We start from the raw sequence: 20823 nt of genomic DNA, 5'->3' as shown, positions 1-20823 counted from the left end.
TGTACTAGTTAAAAAATTCATTATTGAAAATTAGTTCACCAGCACACTAGTTAAGACGATTCACTGGTTTTCTGATGTCCGCCAACACTGGTAATACTATGCCGAAAAAGCCGTGTTTTTACCCCAAAAAGCCTATTTTTGAAAGTTTTTGAAATTATTCGCTGAAACACCCGGTACATACAGTATTGCGCGTTTTTATCGTGAAGACTTTCAAAAATTTCCCCGCCTCAACCGCTGGCTCATTTACGGTGAAACTGCACACAGAGCTTGCGTATTATGGTAACTTTTGTATCGTAGCAAGTTCGACAACGGTACTTGCCGAGTTGAGCGGTGCATTATGCGTAAACGTAATGGTCTACGTTGAGATCGGCAAACAAAAGCCCGCAGACGACGTTTTTTTTTTTTTTGCTGAAGAGCGGCAGTGGCGCCATCTGTTCTTGCAGTGTAAAACGTCACGACAAGGCCACCGAGGCGAGCATTGAAAACAATATTCTTTGAAAGGTGAAATCAGTCGTTCTAATATTTTTTCCCGCTCAATTAGCCGAAAATGTTGTAAGCGCTTCAGTTGAAGCAGACGAAACGGCCGGAACGGCATAATCAAACGGCCCGCGCTTCTTGCAATGTTCGCCTCGGCGGCCTTGTGACAATTTCCACTGCAAAAACAGATTGCGCCACTGCCGCTCTTCAGCGAAAAAACGTCGTCTGCGGGTTTTGGTTCGCCGATCTCTACGTAGACGATTACGTTTTCGCATAATGCACGGCTCAACTAATGGTGACTTGCAACCGCAGAGTTGGAGCACTTCGGGAGCAACGTTTTCTGCTCTTTTCGGAGCAACTGTATTCCAAACGCAGATCTGAGCCCCGGATCGCGTCTTCCAATCGTAGACAGGGAGCGGTTGCCGAGCCGAGATTGCTCCGCCGAAATCGGGGGATCCGACCGGAAGTTTGCGTGACGTTCTATTTCAGCGGCGATAGCGGCGCCCTACATGCGCTGGCCAGAGCAAGTGTACTCCAATCGCAATTTCAGGCCGCGCGCTCTGCGCCGGATTCATGCGCTCTGTCACAGAGCGTGCAGACCGCTCCGGGCCTGCGATTGGAATTCACCATAAGTAATACCGTTGTCAAACTTGCTACGATACAAAAGTTACCATAACACGCAAGCTCTTTGTGCAGTTTCAGCGCAAGTGAGCGAGCGGTTGAGGCGGGGAAATTTTTGAAAGTCTTCACGATAAAAACGCACAATACTGTATACAGGGTGTGTCAGCTAACTTTAGCCAAGGCTCAAAAAAGCGCATTCTTACGGTGCCGCGACCAAATGCATGTTGCTAGCTATTGTAGGTAGCAAGTCACACTATTTTTGTATTGTGCTAATTGCATAATTAGTCGATATTAATTAACAAACTTCGAAGGAAATAAATATAGGCGAAAAATTCCAATGAGAAAGTTGTAGAATGGTCCACAAAGCGTCCGCTTGAACAGTTTCTAACTTTCCATCTATTACGTATTTTCGCTTACTTTAGATGCCCGCGAAATACAAAAATATACCACGTGACATACCGACATGCCCATTTGCGTGCTGCGATTGCAGTGCTCTCAAGCGTTCCGCGTAGGAACGGACAGATCGTTTAGCCCGGTGTGCTGCCACTTAAAAGATGACAGGGCAGTGACGCAGCAGCTGGATGTGCGGTTTACGCCAACGATATGCTTCCCTGGCGGTGGTTCACGGTAACGATAAGCAGACGCAGCCGTCGGTTGCGCGCTGGTGTAAATCCGAGCGTCGAAACGCTGTCACCTTTTCAGCGGTAGCGCAACCGGCCAAACGAGCTGTTTGTTTGCACGCGGAACGTTTGAGAGCACTGCAATCGCGGCGCTCAGGCGGGCATGTCACGTGGTATTATTTTGTATTTCGCGGGCATCGGAAGTAAACGAAAAAAGTGAATACGTAATAGATGGAAAGTTAGAAACTGTTCAATCGGATGTCTCGCGGACCGTTCTACAACTTTTTCATTTGAATTTTTCGCCTATGTTCGTTCCTTGTGAAGTTGGTTAATTAATCTCGAATAATTATGCAATTAAGCACAATACAAAAATAGTGCAACTTGCTCCATTCAATAGCCAGCAACATGCATTTGGTCGCGTCTTCTTACGGTGCCGCGGCCTATTTTTAAGCCCTGGCTAAAGTAAGCTGACACACCCTGTATATGTACAGGGTGTTTCAGCGAACAATTTCAAAAGTTTTCAAAAATATACTTTTTTGGGTAATAATAATAATAATAATAATTGGTTTTTGGTGGAATGGAAATGGCGCAGTATCTGTCTCATATATCGTTGGACACCTGAACCGCGCCGTAAGGGAAGGGATAAAGGAGGGAGTGAAAGAAGAAAGCAAGAGAGAGGTCCGTAGTGGAGGGCTCCGGAATAATTTCGACCACTTTTTTTATTCCGGAGCCCTCCACTACGGACCTATTCGTTCCTATCTTCTTTCACTCCCTCCTTTATCCCTTCCCTTACGGCGCGGCTCAGGTGTCCAACGATATATGAGACAGATACTGCGCCATTTCCATTCCACCAAAAACCAATTATTATTATTATTATTATTATTATTATTATTATTATTATTATTATTATTATTATTATTATTATTACCCAAAAAAGTATATTTTGAAAACTTTAAAACATGGATTTTTCGGCATAGTATTACCACTGTTGGCGGACACCAGAAAACCGGTGAATCGTTTTAATTAGTGTGCTGGTAAACTAATTTTCAATACTGAACTTTTAACTAGTAGAGTTAAGCGCCTAGTTGCAATGAAATTTGTAGCCGATCGCTAGTAATAGCCACTATCAGTTTTTAGAATTTAGAAAACACGATTACCCTTGGCGCTGTGGCTCGACAAAATTTGGCTCTTTCGGCTAGTTACGTGCACTGGAGGGGTTGCTTTGCGTGCATGCTTTCGAAAGCGCATGTATTTTCGCGCGATGCAGCCAAGTTTTGTAGAGCTAGAGCGGCGAGGGCAATCGCGTTTAATAATAATAATAATAATAATAATAATAATTGGTTTTTGGGGAAAGGAAATGGCGCAGTATCTGTCTCATACATCGTTGGACACCTGAACCGCACCGTAAGGGAAGGGGTAAAGGAGGGAGTAAAAGATGAAAGGAAGGAGGAGGTGTCGTAGTGGAGGGCTCCGGAATAATTTCGACCACCTGGGGATCTTTAACGTGCACTGACATCGCACAGCACACGGGCGCCTTAGCGTTTTTCCTCCATAAAAACGCAGCCGCCGCGGTCGGAATCGCGTTTTCGAAATTGTAAAAACTGATACGGCTATTACTAACGCCTGGCTACAAATCTAATTGCAACTAGGCGCCTACCTCAACTAGCTAAAAAGTTAATTATTGAAAATTAGTTTTACTACTTAAGACGATTCATCGGCTTTCTGGTTTCCGCTAACACAATGTTATGCCTCAAAAGCCATATTTTTACCCCGAAAAGCCTACTTTTGAAAATTTTGTAGTTTTCGCTGAAACACCTGGTGAGTGCATGCGTGCGTGTGTGTGTATGTGTGCGTGCGTGCGTGCGTGTGTGAGAGAGAGAGAGACAGAGAGAGACCCGCAGCGGTGGCTCAGTGGTTATGGCGCTTCGGCTGCTGCCCCGAAAGACGCGGGTTCGATCCCGGCCGTGGCGGTCTCGTTTCGATGGTGGCGAAATTCCATACTCAGTTCCATACATCAGGTGCAACGCTGTGAAAGGTACGGAAGTAGTCCGGCCGGGAAAATAAAGGGAGGCGTGTTACTCCGCGCTTATTCTGTGTCCGAGTGGTGTATGGCACGTGAAAGCGACTGCGTGTTGTCAGCAGTAACAGTGCATTTAATCAAGCAGATGACAAATGTGTCATGTGGTAAGCCTACAGGGAAAGCATTTAGTATGTTTCGCTCACCACAAATAACTCACTACTTTTTTTGGCAGTGGATGCAGGCAGGGCAAACAAGAGCGCTAGCTTTGACAGCGTTGCACCTGGTGTACGAAACGGAGTATAGAGGCCGGTGTATACTGTGCGATGTCAGTGCACGTTAAAGAACCCCACAACGGGGCACCTCCACAGCGGGGTACCTCATAGCCTGAGTCGTAATTAAAACTAAAAATCAGGAAGAGTTCATTTAATGCTCGTTAAAAATCGCACTGAACACGACCGCGCACAAAAGAGACAACTTTGCTGAATACGAAACTTTATGTAGCTTTCCTTCATGGCCGTATAGCGGCGCTCAGGTGGATGCTAATGAGTAATTCCTCAATTGAGCACCTATACTCCGCCGGTTCCCCCAGACAAACTGGGCTGTAGTTAACTGTCTTGGTTTCTAGGCCGTTCCCACGTTTTTCGCTAATCGATTCGTTGCTCTCTATAGGCACTAGAGCCACTTTCTTTTTCTCTCTCGCACACTCCCCCTAAGGTAGTAATGAACAGAGTAACGAAGAAGAAAATGAAGTAATGGCGAGCGTGGCATGAAAAGGAATTGCGCATAACCACGGAGCGTCGATGCTTATCTTCACGCTCCTGACATGGAAGAGGCAAGCGAAGCCGGGGCTTCGACATTCATTAGCGGCGCGCCGCAGGCAGTGCTCTGACGATTTCGTTCTTCAATCGGGCACGAAGACAGCCGCAAGCGGACGTTTCGCAATCTTTCGGCCGAGTTGAGCTTCGTGCTCAACGAGCGACACCGGGGCTGAGCAGAGCCTGCGGCAGGGAAGGTTTTGTAGCGGTGGCTGCGCGCTGACGACGTTCAGCACTGAGTGTTCCTCAACCGTCCTGACGTCATGGCGGCAGCTGCCAGTGGCAGAGAAGCGAGAAAGCGAAGCGTCGTTACCAAGCCCGAACCCGGTTCTTTACAAGCAGTCTGCCACTTAAATGCGCAAAAATTACGTGCTTCGCAAGCATCGCCGTATATGCGAAGAATTCAGACCCGTCAACGACTACCAATTCGCTCTCTGCCCCACGTGCGCGGTAAACTGCCCCGACGCGAACAATCAGCCCTGTCTGTCGACATCCACGCATCGACACCTATTTAGCGAACTTCCAGACAACGTCCAAAAACACTTCCAGATCCCCAGGGGGTCGAAATTATTCCGGAGCCCTCCACTACGGCACCTATTTTTTTTCCTTTCTTCTTTCACTCCCTCCTTTCCCCCTTCCCTTACGGCGCGGTTCAGGTGTCCAACGGTATATGAGACAGATACTGCGCCATTTTCCTTTCCCCAGAGACCAATTATTATTATTATTACCATTACATACCACGCTATGCTGTAAAAAATAAAAAAAATAAAAAGAGATGTCGCCATGCGGTTTATGTCTAGTCGTTTTCGTATGCACGGGCATGTACCCCATGAAGCACTAGACAACTCCCGTTTTTTTCTTTAAAGGAATAAAACACGCCAACCACGAGGTACCGGCATTACTGCGCGTGTCTCAACTTGCAAATACAAAGCGCGAGGGCACGCCAAAATTGCTTCTCTTGAGGCGCTCAGTTGAATTTGTTCTCGAGTAAAATGAAAACCTTCACGTTCTTCGATATGAATAACGTGGACCCACGGCAAGGCGTGCCTCGCTTTATTTGCGCGCATCCAACCGAGCCATCTCCGTGCTCGCTTCGCTGACCGCACGAAGGGGGCAATTTGGAAGCACAGTGGCCGTTTAGTACCGACAGTTTGACGGCAGGTTGGATGGTGCGCGCAATGACTGCGCTCGCACGGTTCTGCCAGGAGCTTTGCACATCGAGCGATGCAAAACACTGACCCGCTGCTAGGCAAAAGCATGTGCAACAGTTATGGACAGGTCATTTGTTATCTTCGTTCATCCGGACACGTGGGTGATTCGAATATGCAGAGTACACGCGAATAGTCAGAGACAAAGGTATTTATGTTTCGTCACGCCTTTTCACCTTTGCGACACCTAATTAAGCAACATTGCAGCGAACAGGTAAGTGTGAACTCGCCGCGCTTTACCGCAGTGCGGCTGTCCAATAGCTGTTCTCGGGCCTCGTACGAATCACAGATCGTCCTCCGTACGTTGCTTGCAGATAGCTAGGACCGCCACGATAAACGACTATAATCAAAGGGACCTTGCGAATCCGATCCGTCCCCCTCATTCAGTGCGATCAAACCGGCTCACCGGTTTGTGTGATGCTTGACCTTTATGGTGACCTTGGGCAGATCATATATAAATATGGCCGCGACTGCGCGAATAGATCATCTTCACTGGCCATTGCACGAGATCAATAGGCTATCGCTGCAATGGATCGCGCCTCGTACACTGCAACACTCTCGCAATGTGCATTCATCGTCTTCTCCACCAACTAATACTACTATCAAACTAATATTTGCGCTTTGAGCTATGCGGTGGTGTGATAGGGAGATGTGCGTTGCATGCGTTGGCGTGGACAACGTTGTGGCAGAAACGCGGCACTAGAGCTATATAGCTGCAGAAACGCGGCACTATAGCACAGAACACTGGCGTACACTGGCATTGACGATGAAAAGCTGAAGACGAGCATAACTGGCTCCCTGGGTCAGTGGACACCTCAATCGCGCTTTCAGGTACGTGGCGGTGGTGTCCACCTAAAAAAAAAATACTGTTTTCGCACAATATTTCGTGCTTAGCAATGCTAAACCGCTAATGCGTTCCTGTTTGCATTGCTGCAGAAACGCGGCACTATAGCACAGGACACTGGCGTACACTGGCATTGACGATGAAAAGGCTGAAGACGAGCATAACTGGCTCCCTGGGCCAGTGGACACCTCAATCGCGCTTTCAGGTAAGTGGCAGTGGTGTCCACCTACAAAAAAAAATTGTTTTCGCACAATATTTCGTGCTTAGCAATGCTAAACCGCTAATGCGTTCCTGTTTGCACACCTCTCTATCTCTTTGCATATCTCTACGGGTGCCCGTGAAAGACTGGCTTCCATGAGAGATACGCAGGTTAAAAAAAAAAGCAGTCAATAGCAAAGACGATGCTTATGCGTTTACAGAGAGCACGCTTAATGAGACGTTGAGGTGCAAAACATTTGTCAGATTAATGGCAAAAAAAGCAGCGCAGAATAGCACAACGGACATACAGTCTCAGCAATAACCTCATTACCCAGATCAGGATCTAAATAACTCAGTTATTAGACAGTTTTATCATAGCGCGATCCGCCACCGCGGGGAGCCACCGGCGCATGCGTGTCGGCGCAGTTGGGCTCCGCGAATAGTGATAACGCAACGCGATCGCACCGTGCTAAAGCTGTATATTGCTTGGTATTAGGTTGGTTTGATTAACAGGGGTTTAACGTCCCAAAGCAACACAGGCTATGAGAGACGCCGTAGTGAAGGGCTCCGGAAATTTCGACCACCTGGGGTTCTTTAACGTGCACTGACATCGCACAGTACACGGGCCTCTAGAATTTCGCCTCTATCGAAATTCGACCGCCGCGGCCGGGATCGAACCCGCGTCTTTCGGGTCAGCAGCCGAGCGCCATAACCACTCAGCCACCGCGACGGCACGCTTGGTATTAGGAATATGTTCATGTTCATACATATATGTAAATAAATCTACAGGCAACCTTAGCGTGGTGGCTTAATTGCCACCAACCGTATTCGAAGGCGACACAGTTCTTGAGTATCATTGTACGGTTTAGCAATGTGGACCACAGGTAAGCAAAACGAGGTTGTCTGTTGCTGCCAGGAAAAAAGAAAGGAAAGTGCACAGGCCTGCTCACTGGCTCAAGCCGAGCCACAATCGCTACCACGTGCAGATGGTAGGAGAGTTCAAAGATGGGATAGAAAGACAGGATGGCAAAGACGCGCTAAAGACAAGACCGATCCCGGACGTAGTGCAATACCGGGCCAACCGGTGGCGGGAGTGAAGCATCCTTCAAACTCTCCGCCACATTTCCAAAAATAAGTCCAACTTGGACCCGTAACTGATACTCCACGGGTGCGGGCAATCCTAAGTAAAACGAGGACTGTCACTCTGTCCCACATCTTTCATATCCCAACGTGAAGGGCCGAGCAACGCGTGGGCCCTTCATGTTGTGAAAACAGCGCGAACACAGGACGGGAGGAGAGGCGGCCTAAACAAGAACAGTGCGCTGGCATTGCGCAAGTCTCTTTATTCATTTTCTCAACACAATCTAGACCAAACTATATATAGGGTAGGGCGGGGTAAAATGAGACATGGGGCAAAATGAGACATGGCTCGTCTAGCGACATCTAGCGTAAAATGTTTTAGATTAAGAATGTTTCTTAAACCACCATTAGGTACCGCCAAGTGTCCACTAAATGTATGTTAAAAAAGGCGGGAATCTTGCGATGGCCACTTCCGGAAAAAATCCGGGAGCGACTTTCGTGGAGTGGCTGTCCCGCCAAAAAGGTGCGAAATTCTGACGTCCCGTTTCTTTGGATCTGGGCAGAAACGTAGCCGTGAACTAGTGCGACAACCCAATGGGCATTGAACTCCTTTGGACGTCCTAGCGATGTTCAAGACGTCCATAGGACGTCCAGAGGAGCTCCAGTGCCCATCGGGAAGGTACGTATTTCTGTTGTTACTGCATCTCCTTGGTTAGCTGTGGAAACAATTACAGTTCCCTATGTGGTAATCTTCATAACTATAAAATTGATTGAGTAGGAGCCTATGGAAGGGGCAAAACGCGACAGTTCGTCATTCGGAGCAAGCAATTGCAGTCTCTGCTCGCGCAAAGTGCATTCTTGAGTTCGGATTTTTTTTGTCTAGTTTTCTAGAATGGCCCGTACGTATATACAAACGAAAGACGACGAGGGCTGCATGGAGCGAGGCCAATATTAAGAAGGCTCTAGAAAGCGTGCGCCAGCGAAAACATTCCATTCGCGCTGCACTTTCGCGAAAGCCTTTTCTGTGACTAAGGATGCCCTTCAACGGTGAGCAAAACGACTGGAGACGCATGGTATATACGTGCTTTGCAAGAAGCAGCTTGGATCAAACACACAAGCTACAGACATTTTACGTAAGTTTTTTTCAAAGTCTTCAAAGGGTCTGCCTACAACAACGCATGCCGGGAGTGGCTGCTGAGAAACATTGGGAGTCGCATCACGATGGAGAAGGTAGGTGAGCTGCTAAGCAAAGCCTTTGGACGATCAGGAAGCATCAGTAACATAAGCAATGGATTGCGGAAGTGTGGTGTTTGGCCATTTTCTCGCGTACCACTGGATGATCCTGTGTTCGATGAAGGCAAGCACAGCGGGACATCAGGCTTGCGGTCACCACCAATAATCCCACCCTAAATGCTCCCCGGCTCCTTCTACCGAAGACAAAAAAGAGCCCGCTCATAGTGACACGACCCTTCAAGTTCTTTCTCCTGTGCTTGTTATAAAAAAAGCAAAAAGAGGGAAGTCGGAGACAAGCACCGTTTTGACCTCATCGCCTTACGAGGCGAAGCTAGTTTCAGCAAAACCTCCCAAGGAGTCAGGTATGGCCTCAAGAAAACGAGGCGGGAAACCGAACGAAAGGGCTGTTAGTGGCAGTGTTCAATCACAGGATATCGACCTGAAAGGAAAACGTGCTGCGAAGCGATTAACAAGCAACAAATGTGACTGGGAATGCCGCGTGTGCAAAGAAATATGGAGCAACACAGCGCCTCGTTCCGTGTGGATCCAATGCACGATGTGTGACGAGTGGGCTCACAAAGAGTGCGCAGGGCCCCATGGATTGTACTTCAAGTGCCCGGATTGCAAGAACTGATTTTGTTTGGTTTTGACAAAATGTCTCGTTTTCCCCATCTTATGTCTCGTTTTGCCCCGTGGAACGGGGCAAAGTGAGACGAATGGGACTTTTTTATAATTGATGAATATTCATAGTTGCGATGTTGCAAGCCTTCTTAGTTTAGCTGACCACTTAGCTAAGATGCCAAGCAAGGCTCCTGTACAACGTTTTCCGGTATTGAAATAAAAGAGTAAGAACAGTATGAGTTTGCAAATTTTTGTCTCGTTTTACCCCGCCCTACCCTATGTATATTTCCTACTTAAGTATCAACCCTTTCCACATTAGGCGGCTCCTCTCTGTTACACATTCGCGACGAAGCACGTGCCACTAGGAAAAACTCGTGACCTCTTTGGATAAATAATGGCATTAATTTCACCCAACTTCTTCGGTGCGTGCGGCAAAAAGGTGGTCTATTGAGTTCCCAGCCGAAGGCCGCTCAACGAAAAGAGAAATTACTCATCTCTCGAGAAGAGGCCAGCACATCGCGATACGTGCAGCGTCGGTAATTTAATTTAGAAGACACCATCTGCTGATAATTCAATGTGAACGTTGCGGGTGATTCGATTTACGGAACGATAGCAAATATATTATTGGGGAATAAGCCTGAGCTGCATTGCATTTGCAATATTTTACCTGCTGGAATTTGTGAATGTCGTTTTTGTAGTACTTACATCACGTTCAAGCCAAGCACGCAGCCATATTCCAAAAATAACATTGATATCTTGGGTCCAAGGTCCCGCACCAGGTATTAAATCAGGTATCAGATATTTATATTCATTGGTTTTGAAGTTACTCCGCCTAACAGCTCAATTAGCAGATTCAAGTGTTGCTCAGTTGTCGAAATCGCGCTCGCCGCTCCTTCATGCCTTGCTAGAGGACATTGGTAACGTGCGCTCGTTGTGAACGTAACTTCTGTTTAACTACGTAATATATTTACGTTGGGCATGTTAGCTGTTGGACGAAGCAGCTTCAAAAGCAATCAGTATAAATACGGGATGTGGCTTTTTGAATAACCACCTGCTGCAACTGCGCCGTTTTGTGTTTTGTCCTCGCCCGATTTTCACGAAAAATGAAAATGAAAGTTGGTTTTTGAGGAAAGGAAACGGCGCAGTAACTGTCTCACATATCCAGCTGCACACCCGAATCTACGCCATCCATAGCGTGAGGCCACGGCTTTCACACGTGCTACATTCACACGCGCATCAGGACTCAACAGCATGTCTCGTAGCCAGCCTTCGCCACGCACCGCCACTGTATTGCACGTTTTTGATGCGCTACGCGTTTGGAAACCTGGCCGAATTAGCTTTGAGGAAAGTAAAGGAGCAGTGACTGTCCCACTTCTCGGTTGGTACCTGAACCGGTCTGTATGGGAAGGAATGGAGGAGGCAGTGAAAGATAAGAGAATGACAGATGCGCCGTTGTAGAGGGCTTCAGATAAATTTCGACAGCCTCCTGGGCTGCAAGCTGGGAGCTTCGTAAACACGGTCAGGGCATATCATGTTCAGAAAGATGAGAGAGAAAACGATAGTGCAAGCACTGTGGGACGAGAGGGACCCTCAACCGCATAATCTGGGAATACGTCAGCTCTCAGGGCGCTAAAGCAAATATAAATTAAGAGAAACCTGGGAAGCCAGGCCTGCTGCGGAGCGAGGTCTCTGCTCCACAGCCCGCCGCTGTGGCCCGATGTGACCCGCCGCGGTGGCTCAGTGGTTAGGGCGCTCGACTACTGATCCGGAGTTACCGGGTTCGAACCCGACCGCGACGGCTGCGTCTTTATGGAGGCAAAACGCTAAGGCGCCCGTGTGCTGTGCGATGTCAGTGCACGTTAAAGATCCCCACGTGGTCGAAATTATTCCGAAGCCCTCCACTACGGCACCTCTCTCTTCCTTTCTTCTTTCACTCCCTCCTTTATCCCTTCCCTTACGGCGCGGTTCATAAGCCCACCTTTTTTCATTTATTTAAGCATCTTACTCATCTCTCACTTCATAGTTTTTATGCCCTGAGGCAATAAACATCTCTTCAAAAAAAAAGGTGTCCAATGATATATGAGACAGATACTGCGCCATTTTCTTTCCCCCAAAACCAATTATTATTATTATTATTATTATTATTATTATTATTATTATTATTATTATTATTATTATTATTATTATTATTATTATTATTATTATTATTATTATTATTATTATTATTATTATTATTATTATTATTTCCATGCATTTTTTACTGTCGCAGCCGAATGAAGCCAGTGGGGCTGTATGCTAGTACACGCGAAACACGGTACGTACTATATAATATACAGGGTGTTTCACCTAAGGCTTTGCACAATTTTTAAAAATTGGCATCTTGAGCTAGAAAAACGCTTTTTTTCGACATAGCATTGTCAGCGATGTAGCAGATCACAATAAAGCTAAGATGTGCTAACTAGCAGAGTAGTTATCGCCCCTCCCTCCGGTTATTGTCCCGCGCCTGCGCACTGGCCCTCCGCTATTCCCCTGTGACCTTAACCGATAGCGTCGCCCTATTCTAAATGTCCCCATTAATGCGGAGGCCGTTACTTCGGGGCCACAAACCTCTGTACCACGGTGCGCAGTCGCCAAGGGCGCCACACCGAAGGCGCCGCCGCGCCTGTCCTTGCCTGGACTTTCGCCGAGGGCTGAGGCCAGTCGTGGCAAGCCAATCAATGGCCCGTTGTCCCCCCCCCCCCCCCCCCCCCCCCCTCCCTTCGCCCGCTGCTGCTCGATCGCAGATCCATCGCTCCCCACGCACGGGGACGCGCTCCATCGAGCGAGGACGATTCGGACCCGCCACTCCCCCAGCTAGGGAAGAAAAACCCTTGCGTGGGGGGTCACCTCCCCGCACGAGAGAGACGGATGATGGTGCGGTCGTTCGTTTTATCGCCGTGCGTGGAGCGCCCGCAGTCCACCAAGAGACTGCCCATGCTTCGCTGCTCAAACAGCGTCGCGGTGTACGGCGGCTCGGTGTCTGCGCTAAACCTGCAGGCAGTGGCCAAACTGCCGTCTGTACACAGCGATGCAGGATCAAGGACATTCCTCCCACAGTGTCCCACTTGCAGTGAACGCCCCTCGCTGCCTAAACATACCGTGCTCGTTGCATTTTTTCGAAATGGATAGCTTCACCACTACAATGAAATTCCCCCATGCAGCTTTGGCCCAGCGATGAACCAACAGGGAAACGTACAATTATCCTCGTATAAGGGCTAACGAGCAGAAGTTAAAGCGCCGCGAGTTACAGCTGAAGCTTGGAGAAAGGTGGATCAGCAACTGTCGACAGTTGAACCATGCGTTGGCACTCGTCGAAGTACGCTCCTGGTCCTCCTTTCCACTTGGTTCTTGCCGCTATGTGCGGCATAGCGAGAGCTCTTGAAACCACCGAGAGTGGGTTCGCGAGTAAAGGCGAGCCACCTCTTGGGGGTGTGCTCACTTACCCTCTGCCCGGAGTAAATCATTGTAAATTCTCGATTCCAGCTCCGCCTGCTATTCACGGACTCCACATATAGCACTCCTCCTGCATCCACACACGCGTACCGACTTGGCAGGCTTAATTAAGCTGCCGCCGCAGGAGGTGAAGCGAGTTGATGCGATTCGCTCGCATCGAGTCGCGTCTCTGAGCTCAGCGCTCAACTTCGGAGCGTTCAGAAGTGCAGAGATCGCGCTCTTAGGCGAGCTCTGCACCATCAGTCATAGTTGAAGTTCTCGTACAAATGCTTGCTAGCACAGCAAGCGCTCGTAAGCACGTGACAAGCACATACCAAAGAAACACTGTTATGCATTTTCTTTCTTTTTGTTCTGCATTGACCCAAAAATGTATTAGAGACCCTGAGTCTGAAGGAAAACTACTTAGAGAAAAACAAATGAATACTCCTTGTTCATACTGATGAAGTAATCGTTGACACATGTTCCTCCAGTACACTGCTCGTGTTATCTGTCCCTCTGCTCGCACTATACAACGTTCTCCGCATCATTGTTCCCTCAGACAGCCTCAAAATTTCCATTTAAACGCCTCTAACACGGCGTCCACCGTTAGCACTTGCCCCTCGAGCTTTTAAAATCATGTAACAATCCACTTTTAACCATGAATACTCATGTAAATCATTCACTTATTTTTCTAAATTCCCTCCTCCCTTATGTAACTCGCCCCGAACAAGCGTCTTCTAGGATAGCGGTCTGATGTGATTTGAATACTGCATCGACCACTTGCGTATTGCACTCGTAGCATTTATGCTCATTTACAGCTGCAAATGCTGAACATGCGCAAAAACAGACGCTGAGAAAAATGGAAAAACTTGCCCGTGCTTAAAAAAATTGGCGGAAACTGTGGACGAGGTCGCGCCCTAAATTAACATATCGGTACGAAGCCTTCGTCGCATTTCAAGTCCACTTCTGGAGCGCTCGCATAACAAGGAAAGCCCGAGGGAATTACGTTGTAATTGAAATGTCAAGTGCTTGTATTTGTTATGTAGCGCAAGCGCAATTGAGCTGAGAAGACAGAACGTCACCGTTATGGTTCGAACCGACGACCTCTGCATATCGCGTGCTCCGCCAATGTCAGGTGCAATACAAAGGCGCCTTAACAAAACAGTGTCTCAGCTCGCCATGGCAGCGTATGCGGAAAACGTGTCGGGTCGCTCTTCCACATTGAAATTCAGTAGCTGCAGCTATAGCCGATACGTACCCTCTGACGTGTTGCTATCTGTAGCGACGAAAAGGATTCAAAGCGGATAACCTGTCGACGCAGTGAACTGAAGAGAGGTCGAACGTCAGTGACAGCAAGCAATTAAGGCACGGAGTTGTAGCGCTTCAAGTGATCACAGGACTCATAAGACATCGCTGTCTGACAGACGCGTTACCTGCACGACGTCGTGGTCAGGAGAGGCGCCTGTGAACGTTTTAAAGCGATAATGCTAACGAAAGCAAAGGGCAGAGTTGAAGACCGCAGCTCAGTGGTTAGGGCACCAGATGCCATATGTAGACTCTGGAGCTTTTCAGCCCGCGCTAGAATTTCTGCTTATTGGCGCTTACATTTCTACCCCATCGAAAAGTGGTGGCCGGAGGTCGAACTCGTCACCTCTTGCGTGCGGCGCGTAACAAATAAAAAGGATGGTGGGTTTGGCCCTTAACGGTGGCGAGTTCTTTTCAGCCATACTGTCCGACAGTTTGGTCCCTATACCACAACCAACTGCTGTGGTGTCCTGCTGCTGTTGGGCACGAGGTAACGGGTTCGAATCCTGGCCGAGGCGGCCTAGTTTCGTTGGAGGCGAAGTAAAAACACGCCATTGTGCAGAAGTTTTGGCGCACCCTAAGAAAAATATACGCTAACTGGGAGTGCCCCCTCCACCCTTGCTAATGTGTGTTGTAAAGATTTATTGATGTTTCTACCGGCCATGGCCACTTAACACAGTGCGTATCCCTAGTGTCTTAGGTTGTATCGACCGTTGTGACCCCGTTTAGTTGACTGGAAGATAAATGCAACCCTGTATGTTGACAAGGGCGTTTTGGACGTTCACAAGCCCTGCCCTCAGACGTTCCAAGACAGACCATTTCTGCGAAATGAAATAAATATGTCGGTCTTGCGATGCACTGTACCTGTTCCAGTCACGACCGAAGTGTTACTGCACCCAGCGAGCTTACGCCAGTGCTTCTGCGAGCTCTGGGAGCCAGCAAGCATTCGCTTCGGTGCGCTCCGAGTTCTTCGCCTGCAGCCCCTCGAATGAGTCCGGATCAAATTTGTTCTGCCCGAAAACTGCGCGCTCTCCTTCAACAATGGTAATATAAACGCTTGCCTGATATTGATCATGCTGCAGATGCTTTTTTCTCTTCCTCTTTGCAGATTCTGTTTCTTTTTTCTTAACTGGCTGTTCAGAGAACCTCAAAATATCCCCACTGTACACATCACCACACGCCCGCTACAAAAGCTGAGAAATCTTTTTGCTACTCGCGAGTGCCACCACGTAGCATTTTTAAAAAGGTTTACCTTAGCCAACATGTTAAATCAGTATCTGAAAAAGTTTGTGACGACGCCTGCCAGGTGAATAAATGATGAAGTCCTGTGTGCAACAGAATACACGAGTACTGTTTTGCGAGACAATGATGTTGGCAAAATAGCAGAATGACCCTCCACAATTTTACAATTCCGCGTAGAACCCTGCAAACACGCTGCGCTGATTCGCTACACTCGAAATTAGACTGTTTAGCAGAAATGCGACTCGTGTCTGGCCAAGGGCGCAAACCGACTTTGCAGGAAAAAAAGACCTGTCATCCTCATTCGTACCACGTTGCATAATTACGCAGCGACATGTTCTCGGCAAGGTTTTGCGTGAATTTCACGGCTGTCAACTCCATACAACATTGTGAAGCTCGCTGACACAAGCGTCCATAGAGGTATATATGTGCTAGAGCAGACGTCATCGCGTCCCTGCTAACCCAGGAAGCCACATCCGTTTTTGAGGAGCCGAAAAGGTTTCGAACATTCTGGCCTGGCAGTGAGATGAAAACTCTCGCGTAATGCCACCGTGACTTAGATTCTCGAACCAGCATGCTCCCAGCAGGACTTGGAAGAACTCGGGACTTGAAGAAATTCACATCGGTCGGCAGTGCGCCGCCGACCGACACGAAGCGAGTTCCAACAACCGGCGGGGAAAATGTTGACGCGTCCGTACACTGGCCGTACTGTGTGTATTACAGATGCGCACTGACCGTGCCAAAGGATGGGTTGCTTTTTCTACGCTCGGCACGACGTTTTCTGATACTGACAGCACCATATCCGTTTTTGGAAAACATAGCGTCTATCTTTGACTGAAAACGATGACCTCTGAAGCGTTACACCATTCGTCGTCAGCCTCCACACTTTTTTTTTCCCCTAGCCGTTTACGGCGCCATTCATGAAGGCCGTGAATCGCTTTGTATACTTTGGTCATGCGGCGCTGACGCTCGGACAGCGCGAAACTGAGGGCGTCGATATTTCGCTGCAGAGTTTTCTTCGAAGTCTTTTCTATTTCCTCCGGGACTCCTCGTCTCTCAACATACGCCACAACACAAACCTTGCCGGCAAGCACCGAGGGCGGCACCGCGTCACAACACACGCAGGACGGACACTGGCCGCGGTACGCGCGGGTCGCGAGGCGCCTCACTGTGACAGCGCACGAACTGCTACGAGTCAACGCGGGACGACCGGCCGAGAAAGGCGCGAGACGACGCAGGACGCCCGCGATGTGCTCAGGCGTGTCCTTCGGCGTCTCGTGCCATGCAGCGGCGCGCGGATGGTTCGCTCACCTGAACATGCTGGTGAAGACATCGAGCGGATTTCGGCGGCTGCCCGGCAGGGAGGCGGTCTCCGCGTTCATGGAGTCCGGCTGAAGCATGGCCTGCGAGCGGGGACGTCGTTCCGACACTGAGCGCAGCCGGACCGCGGAGAGGCAGCCGACGGGGCTCGCAGCCCGCATCAGCGGCCGCGTTTCGGCCTCGGAAGAGCAGTCCGCGGACCTAGGGGACAGGGACGGCTCGGCGGCTCAACTAAGGACGGTGTGGCCGGGGCCTACCTGCTCATGGGCTCGGCCGTCGGGGGGGCCGCCGCGGGGCCGCCGCGCGGCTGCTGCTGCTGGGCGCCAGCACGCTGCTGCCAGCTCCGGCCATCGCGCAATGACTCACTACTGCGATGGGCGCGCGATCGATCGCCGGCGCTGCGGGCCCGCCGGCGCCGCCACCGCGTGGCCCACTTGGTGCGAGGCGAGCACCGAGCGCGGGGCGCCCGTCGGACAGGAGGCGTAACAACTCACGGGTGCCGAGGCTGAAGGCAGCGCCCGACGGCCGTCAGAGGTGGAGGCTTCGTGCATTTCGACGGGGCCGAAGAAGGCTAGGCTGGAGCTGCGTACTCGGCGTGGTCCCTTGCGTAGCAGGCACGAGGTCTGGGAGAACCGTGGCACGTGTCAAGCGGCACTCGCGCGCAGTTTCCTCTTTGTCCACTCTCACGGAATGGCTTCTCTTGGTTCTATTAGGATCATCTTCAAAGACGCCTCCGCTGTAGTTTGCTGAATAAAACAACACAGCAGAGGGCGGATACATGCACATGTTTCGGGTGGAGAAATACCAAGACAAGATTCCATGTTTTGCATGCGTTGCATGTGGAGTGCGGGTACTTTAATCTTGCTGCCCCCCAAAAAAAAACCTAGCGCTGCAATTCGCTATACGTGCCGGAACCTAAGCCGAGGCTCTGACCTCGCTACTGGTAGCTGCGCTGTTGAAGGCAAGACGTTACCTGTCACTACCTACACCGCTCGCAAATGAAGGTATCTCGATGCTGAAAATAATTAAAAGGCAGTTGACTAAGGAGCAAAAAATGCTGGACAGAGACGCGCATAAGTAACGGTGGGTTCGGAAAAGGATGCATCTTTACGGACTCGCTCGTGGTAACGGTAAATAAAGCGTCAACAACCTCAACCTCGCCATGCAAGTAGAAGGTCAGATGTTCAGGTTGTACTCAGAGGACACGAGCCTGAATGCACGGGCCAGGAGCAGTTTGCAGCACATCACAAACTGTGCACCTTATTATTGAGCTTCATTTTACATCCGCTGCACTCGAAGAGATCCGGATGTCTGCTCCGCCGCCCGCCTCCGGGCGAATCAGACGCCTTGCAATACGCATACCAACCTGAAATCCACACTTCCGTCTTTCAGCAAGTTGGAAACGAAGGCAGTGAAGAGCTACGCTGGGGCAAGTTTATGGGTCAGGCTCAGGAGGCTAACTGAAGGGTACGTGTGGCGTCAGGGTCGAGACCTTGGGACCTTAGGGCCACATTTTGAACGAGGATAGCGGTGACAAAAAAAAAGCGAATATAGTGGTAGTACACACCAGCAGAGTGTTACCGGCCGTGGCTTTTACGTATGTTGCGGCAATTGAGGCAGTGCGGGGAAGGCTCCAGTCATACTGCGCAGTCGTTTCCTGGAAGGCAAGCTACGTGCTTGCGTGTTGCGTAGAGCTGACGGCGTTTTGTCGTGTCTGAATTGTGTGTGAGACAAAATAAACACAATCCACGCATGAGGGAGCATAAAGCGCCTATTAAACGAACTAAAAAAGCAAATGGGAAAACAATTTCTCTGTTCTGCACCTAATATAGACACGACTGAAAGCGGACGCAAGTTGAATCATTGGAAATAACAAGACTTTAGGAATCGTTCGCAATAATCCCGGTTGGATTACAAAATACTTTCGTGTGCAGCGTTGCAACAGTGTACGCCGAGGCGGTGGGGAAGTAATAGTGCAGCGGTATTTTCTTATCGCGTTGTGAACTAGCCGCGGTAACCACGTCAGAATGGTATCTTCAGGCTCATCTGAAAACTTTTTGCTGGTCACAGAACTCCCCCGCCGTTTGATAGTTGGGCAGACCCAGCCACTTCCGAAGGCGCCAGCGCTGATTTTACCGTGGAGGAATGAATGAATGGACCTTTATTTTTTGATGTGGTGGTTGGGGCTGTTGCGGTTGGGGCCCTTAGTCCAGGGACCCAGTGGCTTCTGCTCACTTCTTGGCGATGGTGAGCAGCGCCTCCTGGTCTTCCTGGAGGAGACGCTGGCCAGCTTCACCTTCCACTGCTGCAAGGCCGCATCAGGCGGCTTAAGGTGGTAGAGTTTGTGTGGATATCTGCTACAGGGCCCCCAACAGTAATCCGGGATTTGCGCTTAAACTGAGCGATGCACTGGTACAAAGTACTAAAAAACACCCTGCTGCGCAAATCGTTCTTCTTGGCGATTTTAACTACCCTAGCATCATATGGCAAGACGTAGGCCCACTAACCGCCAGTAACCCAAGAGAATTTGTAGATGTATATATGCTTAAATTCTAACCTGTGGCAGATGGTGCTCGAAACGACTCGCGTTGCTCGCGGATTTTCAAATATTCTGGACTTATTACTAAGCAACAACCCTCAAAGCTTATCATCGATTACATACGTGCGTGAAATCAGGGATCATAAGGTTATTCATGCCATGTTCATATTTTCTTCCACATCCCGCCAAACGTTCAAAACCATCCGTATGTTCGACAAAGGCAATTGCGAAGAAATCAACAGTACACTAGAAGTATTTCTGTCGTACTTTCAATCCCCATTTCACCACCGGTCTGTCACTGATGAGTGGTCAGTTTTCAAAAAGAAGACCGAAGAACTAACAAGCAAATGTATTCCCTCCATCAGTTTTCGAGCAAACCGCCAAAAAACTGTGGTTTTAACATTAGAAAAAAGAGAAAATGGCCTTATACTGCAGCGAAACTGAACCCAAGTGCAGATTCATGGTATCGGTACTATCAGGCCGAGGACACGTATTATGATGCAATTCGCAGCGCCAAACAAGCATTTTTGAAGCGAAAAGCTTCACTACGCTAGTCAACACCGCGCTTCGCGTGAGCCGGCGTATGCCGGAGAACGAGTGACGTCACGGGCGGCGCAGGTGGCCACTGCCGCGCTCTATGCGTCATCGTTTGACGTTCGCCGCAAGCGCGTGTTTATCGCGGAGGCCGACTATATAACCGCTTGCCAGAGAATAGGCGTGCGCATTCAACATGGAAGGAGAAGAGAGTGACACTACTGTGACATTCCTTGTGTGTGCTACGAGGTTCCACGTTCGACGGCGCGGCGTAGACGGAGACCCAGATGACAGGCATCATCAATTACCCAGCCATGCTCGTTGAGAGTGACAACCAGAACGAAGGGGTTTAAGCCCAACCGGACCCAACCGGACCCGCCGCCGCCGCCGCGGGGAAACGGGCTTTATCCTCCCCAATTGGCGTGCGGTTCCAGGGGCGGCCCTCCCGAGCACATTCCAGGACAAGGGAACTGTCAGCGGGCCAGAGCGCGCCTTACCTTGAGGAGCGAGTGTCAGTTGATGGATGGAGAATGGAGGCCGGTGACCCGCGGGAACTGTCAGCGGGCCAGAGCGCGCCTTACCACAGCCGACGCTATGCGCTACCTCGAAGACAACCTTCTTTCCCTCGGACTCAACACGTGAGGGGGGCGAGACAATAAGTGCGGTGGTATGTTGGTG

The 20823-nt window shown here is 49.5% G+C and overlaps 1 protein-coding gene across 3 annotated transcripts in view; it reads right to left on the bottom strand.

The window, feature by feature from the left end:
* LOC144111362 (uncharacterized) overlaps positions 1-17735 on the bottom strand; it is a 28209-nt gene extending 10474 nt beyond the window's left edge. Inside the window, exons 1-2 of one of the 3 annotated variants that reach the window (XM_077644650.1) lie at positions 17567-17735; positions 17064-17155 (exon numbers count right to left, since the gene is read on the bottom strand). In XM_077644650.1, the coding sequence (XP_077500776.1) occupies positions 17064-17155; positions 17567-17623 (149 nt within the window). In that variant the 5' untranslated portion in view covers positions 17624-17735. Of the gene's footprint in view, positions 1-17063; positions 17274-17329; positions 17433-17566 lie in introns of those variants that run through there. The other 2 variants (XM_077644655.1, XM_077644642.1) reach the window with 2 other exon arrangements.
* Between the last annotated feature and the right edge of the window lie 3088 nt (positions 17736-20823).

Source organism: Amblyomma americanum, chromosome 1 (genome assembly GCF_052857255.1).
Source record: "Amblyomma americanum isolate KBUSLIRL-KWMA chromosome 1, ASM5285725v1, whole genome shotgun sequence".
In the NCBI taxonomy this organism is placed as follows: domain Eukaryota; kingdom Metazoa; phylum Arthropoda; class Arachnida; order Ixodida; family Ixodidae; genus Amblyomma; species Amblyomma americanum.
This window is presented reverse-complemented; position numbering and strand designations above follow the sequence as displayed.